At 40.7% G+C, this 11329-nt stretch overlaps 1 protein-coding gene across 4 annotated transcripts; it reads left to right on the top strand.

Moving 5' to 3' along the window:
• The first annotated feature begins 795 nt into the window (after positions 1 to 795).
• tp53inp2b (tumor protein p53 inducible nuclear protein 2b) lies at positions 796 to 11000 on the top strand. 4 transcript variants are annotated; one of them, XM_080496567.1, is made up of 4 exons: positions 796 to 1080; positions 4623 to 5025; positions 6069 to 6636; positions 6733 to 11000. In XM_080496567.1, exons 2-4 carry the CDS (start codon positions 4902 to 4904, stop codon positions 6992 to 6994), a joined length of 954 nt encoding a protein of 317 aa, XP_080352693.1. In that variant the 5' UTR covers positions 796 to 1080; positions 4623 to 4901; the 3' UTR covers positions 6995 to 11000. The 4 variants fall into 4 exon arrangements, with proteins under 4 accessions (XP_080352693.1, XP_080352695.1, XP_080352696.1 ...); XM_080496569.1 differs by having other exon boundaries at positions 6736 to 11000; XM_080496570.1 differs by having other exon boundaries at positions 6480 to 6636.
• Positions 11001 to 11329: the final 329 nt, after the last annotated feature.

Raw genomic sequence — 11329 nt, forward strand, 5'->3', positions numbered from 1 at the left:
GTGATCACTCAACCGTTTACACAATCTGTGGCAATAAAAGGCCAGAGAGGATATTCTCTTTACAGACTGCCTGCATGGCGCACAGATGACCACCAGGGGTTTTAAATGAGCTCGAGCAAGCTCATTGGTTACTCAAGTGCTGCATTCAGAAAAAAGCACATTTGATAGGCTGAGAATCACACAGAGGTCCTCCTCACTAAGGCGGAGTGAAAATAAATGACATCGAGGGGGAGGGGAGTGATCTCTATTTACAAATGAGATTTAAAGTAACCTTGCACCTTATAGAAACAGCAACAACAACAAAACAACAACTACAACAACAACTCAATGACAAAAACGTGTTTGATGACATTCATATTTTTTTTTAAGTACAGCCTAAAATGTAAACCATGCACAATAAAATTTCAGACAACTTGAGCAATCCAGACATGCTCAGTCATTGGTCCTTCCAGGATGTGACATAACTGGTCTCTTGCAACAGCTTCTCTTTCTGCAGCTCGGATGCTTTCATTAAGTTGGCAATATGATTGCTGTCAGCAGATATTTATTCCAACTTGTTGTAGGCTGCCTGCATCTGGGCCTCAGTGATGGGTCAGTTTAACCCCCACCTCACTGGCTGCAGGTTGACAGCCCTTCTTGCCCAGCCCCCACCCTGCTACCGAGAGGCCCGGCTGTGGCGGGTGTAATATTCTGATTGGCTGGTTTGTTTGGGGTAGGCGGTACCGGGGGCGCGGTTTGGAGTATTGTGATCTCACAATCAGCTGTTTTGTACGTTCTACATTCTGATCCGAGGATCAGCTGGAGGCAGCAATAAACACAAGAAAAACCTGCAGCGGAAGAAGAAAAAAAAACACACACACACAGAGGAAGAGAAGCAAAACGCTGCAGATGTTATGATCTGAAATCATCAGTGTAATATTTTTTACACGAAGCCCTTCTTCTGAGAAGAAAGCCTTTTATTTTTATATTATGGTGTTATAACTACCTCACATAAAGGCTATCTAAAGCTATGCTTTAAGAGTTGTCGTTTCTACTGTGTGTGAGATCTCGTTTACAACTTGAAGAGTGCTGCAAAGGCAGGTAAGACAGCCTTTATTTTGTATTTACTTTGAATCAATTCTGACTGTGATGTGTGTCAACGTATGTGCTCTGATGATGTATTTACATCCTAACACAAGTGAAACTGCTGCATCGCTCAAGAATTAGGAGGAAAAAATGACAGCAGATACGCGTTATTGTCAAATCATATACGATTTGCAAGGCTTTGTCTGTGAAGGTTTCCCTGCATAGATCTGCTCGCGTTGTATTCGGTGATGACCTATTATTAGGTCACGAATAAATTTGATAGCAGTCGGTCCATCGGCCCAAAGCTAACGGATTAAATAGGTTCATACGTCGTACTATATTTCGAAAAGGCTGTAAAAAAAATAAAAATAAAAAACGTTTCCCCTTTCCCGGACACCATCGGTTGTTGTTTTTGCAAATTGCACCAAATGCTGATGTGGAGTCGATGGCGGATGTTGACGTTTCTGTAGCAGACGGGCCTCTACGGCTCGGGATTTTATTTATTCGATTTCGGATACATTAACCTGTGTGATCCGGTTTAAAAAAAAAAAAAGAAAAGAAGAAAGATTTAGAATAAGAAACCGGCTCAGTCGTCGTCTTTCGTCGCTGAGCCACAACTGTCATTGCTGTGACCCTTCAGCTGGAGAGCTTACACGGATAATTCATGTTTAACCTGGATAACCAGCAGTGAAAGTCGTGTCTCCCCGCGCCCGTCGAGTTTGAGATCTTCATCAAGTATCATTGCGTGAATAAAATGTAAACACAGCCGCCCCGAGCAGCGTTTGTGTATTTATTTATTTATTTATTTATTTATATGCGTTTCTTTTTTTTCCGTAAGGGATTCAACTCCAGACGGTCGCTGTCAACACGGGCGGCTCTTTATATCCGTTTTCCCCCCTCGCATCGCGTTGCTAAAAGCATGTAGGATGTCTTTTCGCGGCTGTTACATCTTATATTTTTACTGTTTGTATCGCGGATAGGGTTTTTTTTTTTTTTTTTTCCTCCCCTGGTCACAAAATAGCGTCAGTGACGTCGTCTGACGTCACTTGCGTCTTGTTTTCATACGGCGGAGCCCCACCCATTCAGCTCGTCTCCTCCTTTTTTAAAGAGAAGGAACGTCAGCGAACCCGAACTCTTTTATAAGACTCGTTTTATTCTGCGAAGATGACATTGCGCCATTAAAAATATTGCACACAATGCACATTTGTAAAGGCTGGAGCTGCAGTGGGACTGTCACGTGCGGCATTGTGTTTTTAGATGAAATAATACGGGTTGATTCACCTCTGTGAGATGGCTGAATTTTGTTCTTAGTAACCTATTTAAGAGAGATGATAACACCAAATTAGTCATATCTAAATCCTAAAATCATCTTGTCGCTGTAAAGAACCTAAAGATAAACATACATCCTATCCAACATTTTAAAAAATGAGGTTTTGCAAATGCATTGACTTTATCCTAACATGCTCACACAAGCATAAAAGATAACAATGAAATTGTCACAGACTGACATTCAACTAAAATCGCACAGTTATATATATACACCTCGTTTTGTGGGATTTAAACCGTCACATTTAGTGAGGCCACACTATTGTACTTGTGGAATCACACCAAAGAAGAACATCAGTGTTTCCACAATATGTAAAATCTAATCACAAAGTTCCTCCTATCAGTGTTTGGTATTTCGGACCTTTAGGCAGTATCAGTGTCTATATTTGCACAAGTGAGATAGCCATAAATGAGCCACAAGCACCAAACTGATAAAAAAAAAAAGTGCTGTGCTCAGTCTTGTGTAGTTCTGAGTGTATATGTTTTTTGACTCTTCCTCACCTTGTGCAAAGATGATCACGTGGCCCACTCACAATCATGTTGTTTATTTGGAATTTATTTGCCGTAGTCTCATGATTCAGGTTTTATTAGTCCAGGAATACATTAAAGCAATCTCTGTAAAGTTTTGAGAATGCACCACAGTATATTAGTTGATAGTAGTCTCTTTGGCAAAATGTTTTGTGAATTTTTTTCACATCACTGAAATCAAGTCAAAATGACACCAACCAACCATAAAAATTGAAACACAGGGCTGGTGTTCCAGTGCTATCTTGGTGTGTAAGCATAATGATAAGCTTAAACATTTTCTCTTTTCACCCGATTTTCCTTTTTGTTTTCCTTTTAATTATCACTTTATTGTGTCATTTCAAGTATATGTGCCTATGCAAAGAAAATCCCACGTAAGATTAGTAAGGTTAATCTTGCTTGGATCTCTTATGACCAAAGAAGTCTGCAGATCATGATTACTATTCTGATGTGTCTTTTCATTATGTTCCTGGTCACCATGGTGATTTTCCAAATAAGGGCAAAAAGTGTCAGCTTCCCAACACGCATCCATGCATGTTTCGCCCTAATGCCTCTCAGCTTCATGAATCCTTCTCACACAGCTTTTGCATTTTTCCATGTGTGTCCATCTTTGTCAGTCCGCGTAATTTCTCAACCCACTCCCTTTATTTACTGTGGAAAAACATTCAAAATGATGCTTCTCCTTTTGGGATTATCAAATTGCGTTTCAAAAAGTCTATCGACTGAAATAGGTTGTGACTCTTTACAGCTCTAAGAATAGCATACAAATATAATATAACATAATGCATCTCGCCTGAGCTATTTAAATGTGAATCAGAAAACGTCAGAAGTATTGCAGGATTACCTGCACTCTGAGGCCCGTTAACTCAGGGTGCACTCCAACAGAGATTAAATCAATGGCACCCTCAATCTTTAAACGTGTAGATGTTTGTCTGAGAAGCCATGACAGTTGGGAAATGCATTTAACATGACATCAGTGAGTTCAGTTTCAGGTCTGATCCTTGTTCTATCGCCATGCATTAGCGCCCTCTGTCATTTCAACATGTGCACAATTACTTTGTTTGACTTGACTGAATGGCTCTTTGTATGAACTGTTTTCACCGTGACCTCCTCCTCTTCTTCTACAGCCGTCCATCTGGCCTTAGACTGTGCTGGTGGGTTATCAGCTGAGGGGAGTCAATGTCAGCTAGTTGCTGTTTTACTTATTTCTCCATGAAACAACATTTTGTAACGACTGCATTTATTGGCACAGTGTTTTTATACCAGTGTTTCTCACAACATAAGGGCATAATAATGGAATGGCCTGGACATCATTTACAGTATACCATTTATGAATAAATCACAAAAAAAACCTGCTAATAAATTCCCATTCTAAGCTGATGCGGGAGGGACCTCATGGAGGAGATGAAATGAGATTAAAGGAGATCAGTCTCTGTTGTCACGGAGATGCTGCAGCGGACAGACAGGAGCAAAGCTTTGACAGTTAAAGATGCCAGTAGTTAAGGCAGTCACACAAATTTTGTAGTTTCTTCATGTCGTTTTACAATCAACATCAATTCAGTAAGTGATTCAGGGAAATCTGCACCTCATTGTCTTTCTCTAATCATCTGATTTGTGGTTGGGAATAATCATTTTGTGAGAAGAAACAATGTCATTTTCTCACAACCAACAACAATGCTTGTATTTTTTTCTCTCCTTTTCTGCAGGCCTTTGCTCGAAACCAAGTGAAACCTTACATTTGCACTACCGAAGCCTGTCCAACCCCGTTGGTCAATATAAAAAAAGAAAGATCCTGCAAGAGGCTTCAAGTGGAGAAAAAAAAAGATACTTAAAAAAAAAAAATCAGACAAAGAATAGCATAAAACAACAAGTATTAGATATAAAAGAGAAATTCCAAAAGGCAGCTACAGTTTTTCTTTGTGTACAACAATTAAAAGAAAAGAAAAAAAAGCACCAGTCATTGACATTTGACATCACGAGCAGCCATGTTCCAACGTCTTAGTAATCTCCTGTTTGGAGAGGTGGAGGAGGTGTCGGCCGACCTGAAGGGGCCCAAGCCTTGTGTGACGGAGGCTGACGAGGAGGGATGGATGCTCGTCAACCTGCCTGGTGAGTCAGAGAAATCATAAATAGACTGTTTTTTTTTTAAACCACAGCAGAGTGACAATTTCTAAAATAATCTTGTTTTAATGTATTGAATACATTAGAAAAAAAACAAGAATTCACTGTGAAATCATTTGTATCCTGGCTTCACTAAAATGTTTTAAAAATGTTTTAGTTTGCATGTGCACTTGAGTAGTTACAGGGATGAAGATGACTAAAAGATAAACTTTCTTTTTCTAAGTTTGGCCTGCACCTGTTTGGCCGGGTACCAGTCAACCTAGATAAGATTTTTTTTTTAAATGCTGAAAAGGTTGCTTAAATTATCCATCTTCTTGAATTAAATTACCTGAAGCAGGGGAAGTTGGGCACAGGTAAATGCGATCTTTTAAGTGCACACAGCTTTCTCGCTACGTAAATCTCTTTTTAGTGAATCTGCAGTCTTGCTTGCGTATGTGTACCACTGACTAACATTGGCAGTGGAAAAATAACGGCGGGGATGATGGAGTGGAGTGACTAATCAGTTGGGGCGTGGCTCAACTACACTGCTGCTCATCCAGATGGCTGCCGAATCAAAAGTGTTGTCTGTCGAGAGACGGAAACACATACTTATTTGTGAACATATTGTCCTTTCACTTTTTTATGATCTGGATCATGACAAATGCGACTCAGTAGGACAATTTGCTTTTGTGCACAACATAAGACCAAATACACAAAGTCAAGACAAACATTATGTCACTGACAAAATTACAACCTTAGAGGGTCAACACCACTAATGATATGACTCTTTTATGTTTTGTGTTTCCTTACCCCCCTCTTCCTACCCTCCTTCAATTTGTTTAAAATCCCTGACATTCCCCACACTGGTATGTGTGCGCGTGCGTATGTGATCCCTTTAAAATGATCCACCTCAACCCGCATGGCTTTTAAAAAAAAAATAATAATAAAAAATCTGCCACATTGGCATAATTTTTACAACATCTCCCCCCTGTCTGAAACATCTGTCTCTATGGACCACTCCACCCCTGATCTCATCTCTGCCATGTGCTCAGGAGAGGGCATGATGCAGGTAGAAGATGAGACGGGGACCCCACAGATTCCACAACCATCCTCAGAAAGTCCCTCATCAAATCACCAAAACACACAAAACAGGACTGAGTGTCCGGTCACCAATCCCCGCCCACCACACAAGCGTCGCAGGACACATAAAGGCCGTGCACAGGGTGCAGTACTATCTTCAGACCCCCTACTTTCCCCCAGCGCTAGTCCATCGGACATGGGTGCCATGTCACCTGTGACCCAGCCAAGACGAGCCAGACTGTCCACGCCCTCCTCCACCCCGTCAGTGTCCCCAGGCTCTGGGACCGAGTGTGGGGGCAGTGGGGGGAGCAGTAGGGCAGGCTCAGAGAGAGGCTGCATGGATGAGAGCTGGTTTGTCACCCCTCCCCCCTGTTTCACTGCAGAGGGAGCCACAGCGGAGGCCAGCCCGATGGAGGACCTGCTCATAGAGCACCCCAGCATGTCTGTGTATGTCTCCCCGAACAACCTGTCCGTGCTGTCCAACAGCAACCTGTCTGTGGTGGGAGAGGAAAGCATGGTCAGTCTGACAAGCACCGTGAGGTAAGAGACCAGTTTCGCTTGACCCACACCTGCTTTTCGAGAGTCAGTATATCTGTCACAAATCCAAATGTTTTTTTTTTGTTTGTTTGTTCTTAGCAGGGTGGCTGAGTCTGCCACCGCTCCTGCGACCCGTGGCACCCCCCGGGTGAGCCGCGGAGCAGCTGCCCAGGCCGGAGCCCTGGCTAAGGTCACCCAAGTGGCCCGGGTCCAGCGTAGCAAAGCACGCGTCGAGCGGCGCCATCTGGCCCGCAATCGCATCCAACGCCAAAACCGCACCAGGGAGCAGGTCCCTCGCCACGCAGCTCACGCCAGAAACACCTTCCTACACCAGCCCAGCAAGCGCAACGTCTGCCACTAAACTGCCCACGAACCGGAGCTGTCACTCTGAGGGCATTAGTAATACATCGTCGACTCTAAAAAATCCCACCGAGCAAAGTGTGGTCCAAAACACGTCTTGATGACGTCATCTCTATATCTCCAGAAGACGTCTTCATGAGGTATAGAGATGGCGTCTTAAAGACATGCTTGTCTTGTCTGGATGTCATATGAAGGTCCAAACAAGTCCTCTGGAGGACGTGATGCAATGAAAAGAAAAATGTAGTTCTATCTGGAATTGAGCCTGAACATCTTGCCCATCACATATGAAGTTTGGGTTTCGATTCAAAGTGAAGACACTTTTTTTTTTTTCCATTGCATCATGTCATCCAGAGGACTTGTCTGGACATTCATCTGACGTCCCAACAGGACATCCATGCAATGTCCAGGAAAGCTATACAAAAGAAACTTTCATTCTGACATCCCTGAAGACATCTTAAAGGTGTATTTTGGACCACTTTTTGCTTAGTGGGGATATTCCCACAGCATATTTGTTTAAATTACTGCACATTATCTTGCATTATTACTCAGATTATAGTAGACCAGGGTTTTTAAAAACAATTTTGGTTTGGATTTTTGCACAAACAAGTTTTAAATTGTAGTTTTATGCCCGATTCTGCCCTCTGATTAGATTCTTCTTGACCTTTCTCATAGTTTCCCCCAGTGCAGTATCCCCTCAAAAAATTAAAAAGTCTTTAAAATATCCATACAGGTTATACATTCTAGTAGTAGTAATGTCAACGTACAACAAAAACTTCAGTTGTAATAATTTTCTGCACTATTAAAGCCTCCCTCTTATCTTTCAGTAGAAAGGCATGTTTTTCTCTTGTTTATTCAACACTTATATTTCTATATCAATTAGTTAATTTTGCTCAACTGAAAACCGTACATGTACTTCATTCTGACTGGTGAATCTGACTTTTCTGGTGGAAGCAATGCAAAGAAGCCTTCTTACAGTGAACACTGCTCAACACACCAACAAAGCTTTTATTCATGGAGCTTTCTGTCACCATGTTCTTTATTTTGTCCAGAAGAGATGGAAGAGTATTCCGTGGTGGGGTTGGAGCGAGAGGGAATTCACACGACATTTGTTTCTCTTCAGTCACATTTGCAAACATGTAAATGAAAAAGGGCACAAAACCACAAAGCATACGACATGTGACGTTCCTCTCCTCTAACCTTCTAAGGGCGAAGAGCAGGTAGATGATGGTGAGAGTATGAGCAAAACAGACTAAAGAGTAAAAATATTTATGACACTGAAGGTAATAAAGTTAGGAAGGAAAGGTTGTAGGAAAGTGTTTTGTAACCCTAAGCAGCTTAAAAGAGAGTCTTCTGAATTAAACATCCCGCCTCAATGGAAAACACTCAGAATATGGTTAATGTTTTGCATATTCAAGTGACTTTTCCAGGAAGATAAATTAGTTAGACTCTTTTCGTAAACAGGTGTAAAAAGGCATCCCGCAATTCATTGCATCCAAGTAATACGGATGCAGTCAAAGATGCCTTTGGGTTACAGGTAAAGGTAGGTTATGGTATGTGCAGAGCGGTATTGGTTGGAACTCTTTATTTTGTTTTGTTACAGTGTTATTTACCTACTTTTGGTCAACAAGTTGTTGCATAAAGTTGCTGTCTCCTTCTGCATGATTCCACCAAAAGAGATCACGGTTCCCAGAACTGTTCCCACTAAACAGAAGAAGACAAAGTGCTCGTTTGACTGTTTGACTTCTAAAGTCAATACGTTATACAAAATAAGTAAATAAATAAATGAAGAAAAAAAAATCTACTCTGGAATCCTGAAGCGCATGATGATCATTACATAGTTTGCAAACTTAAGTCATGTGCCCGGCACACATCAGTCATAGTAATATGCAGTGAGTGTGCTGTGATCCTACTTTATCCATGCGAAGACCAAAAAAAGATATGATCCATCCACATGTCAGTCATTTTTTTTGCAAATTGATAAGTAACTGAGGGCACAGAAGACAGCTGTACGGAGGGAGGAATAAACACTTCCTCCATGCCTAACATAAAGCATCCCCCCCCCCACACACACATTCACCACAATGATCCCAGTGATCTAATGTCTGCTCCAATATTGTCTCTTTCTTGTTAACACATCACGCTCTAACAGTGTCCACTTAAAAATCTAGCTTGCTGATATGTATTCAACAACAATAGTAAACAATGGTGCTGAAGTGTATACTAATGTTTGTAAATTATTTGAGACATGGATGTAAGTTTGCACTGTCATACTTTTTGTGAGTCAAAAGTTTTAGCGGTGTGCTGTGTGCTTGTTTTTGTTTTGTTTTTTTGTTTTTTTCTCCTTTTAAATTGTTTTGATCCAGACTGCGCGTGAGAAAGTGTGCTGACACCTTAAATACTAGAAACTCTTTCTTTAAAATAATAATAATAATAATAATTGTCATTTCTTTCTCTTGTAAATACTAGAAAACTGTTTATAATGCTCCATTAGATGTCAAAGCCTCTCAGGACTTTAGTCCACAACATTGTGTCCAATGGGACTGATGAGAATCCACTCTTTGCCTAATCTCTGTGCTCATTTTCTAACCTAGAGGGCATTTCAGTGGCCAAAAGTGACGTCTCTGCCCCAACTTCAGTCCCATTCTGTTGAGAGCACCAGAAAAAAACAGCGCGAGACTCAGTGTTCATGTGCCATAAAGGCAAAACACTGCCCTCCACAGGGGCCACTCAGCACCTGCTGTATTCCATACATCTGTGCTGGTGGATTTACAAGACAGATTGAGAGTCTTTGGATTAATTTCTGGTCATTAAAAAAAACAAACAAAAAAAAAAACATTTGTTGTTTTGATCTAAGATCATTTAATTTCCGTTGAGTCGCATACCACACAATTGTCTTTTCTGCCATTAATCCTATAAATTACTATGTTTTATTCAAAATATGTTAATTTATGATTTGATTACTATGTCTGTTGTAAAGATGACTATGATTTATGTCTTTTCATCCAGTGCAGTGAATGTCTCTGTAGTGATGTGAGTAGACACATGTTGATCTCTGTTTAGGCTTCCACACTCTCGAGGTTTGACTCTGCCTCTGAAATAGAAAAAAGAAATGTGTATAAAACAGGGTAATAATGAGAGATCACAGGCATGTGCGTGCGTGCGTGTGTGTGTGCGTGTGCGTGTGTGTGCGTGCGTGTGTGTGTGCGTGTGTGTGTGTGTGTGTGCGTGTGTGTGTGTGTGTAAAAGCACTACAGGCACTTGCCACTGCAAACATGTCATGTTTTCCCTATTTGTTTTTTGTTTGTTTTTTTCCTTTCTCACTTGTGTCATGTAAAATGGAAATGTGTCTTTGGTATGCTGTGTGTGATTATTGAAAGTTGTGGTTTTATGAGTTTATGAGTGGAAGTATCTACAACTGGGGAGAGGGAGTGGTCACCCGATGTGTTGCGATGGCTTATTTCAAGTGAGGGGTGTGAACAAGGACAATGTGAGGCAGAAGACAAATAGTTCATATATTAAAAAAAAAAAAAAAAGAAGACATGAAACGTGTTGTAAAAATTCTAGCATATGCTTGTATTTTCCCATATAGTTATTAGAACAGTTGTTCAATAAGAGGATGTTTTAAATGAAAACGCATTGAATGTCTGGGGAGTTTCATATGTTTTATGTTGTGCCCTGAAATAATGGCAGCTTAAAAACATTTGGGGTTTCACCCAAATTACATCTGAATTAGTACACCTCTCCCCCCGTAAAAAAATGAAATATATATAGACATATAAAAATCGGTGTATCTGATATATTTGGTGATTTGTGCCTTTCACTATTTCTGCATGGTTTATGTGATGTATCAATTTTCCATCCCCAAACATGGACTGACAGGCAAGACCTATGCAAAAAAAATCCTCCAATGGGTTATCCAGCATCCATTCAGAAAACACAGATACCCGCCACCAAAAAGAAGAAAAAAAAAGTAACAACACCAATAAATTCTCAGGTTAACACCTGAATCTTGTGTCATTATTTTAAGAACACCCACCAGTGGTGAACAAACATTTAAAAAGTGTAGAAATTACAGTTGTCATCAAATTCAAATGGAAAATAGTTTAAATTCTATGTACCACTATAACTATAGACCTCGGTTATAATTAGATCAATTGTGTCAGTATACTAGTCCTTATAGCAGTCCCCAGGACTTTTTCCTTTTGACTGCCTCAGCAGAGGGAGCAGAGTAACAAAACTCAAACCTGCACAAGAAAAACATACCTATTCCACACAAGAACCATCCACCACACTCAAACAAGGAATATTGTCACTGTGACTCAAGTTAGGAAGTTGA

This window comes from Blennius ocellaris (assembly GCF_963422515.1).
Source record: "Blennius ocellaris genome assembly, chromosome: 5".
In the NCBI taxonomy this organism is placed as follows: Eukaryota; Metazoa; Chordata; class Actinopteri; order Blenniiformes; family Blenniidae; genus Blennius; species Blennius ocellaris.

What these genes read in the sequence shown, in the direction of transcription:
- tp53inp2b (XM_080496567.1), top strand. Translation starts at nt 4,902, where the DNA reads ATGTTCCAACGTCTTAGTAATCTCCTGTTTGGAGAGGTGGAGGAGGTG. An exon ending in GATGCTCGTCAACCTGCCTG is followed by an intron (nt 5,026 to 6,068) that starts GTGAGTCAGAGA and finishes CCATGTGCTCAG; the next exon opens with GAGAGGGCATGATGCAGGTA. An exon ending in AGTCTGACAAGCACCGTGAG is followed by an intron (nt 6,637 to 6,732) that starts GTAAGAGACCAG and finishes GTTTGTTCTTAG; the next exon opens with CAGGGTGGCTGAGTCTGCCA.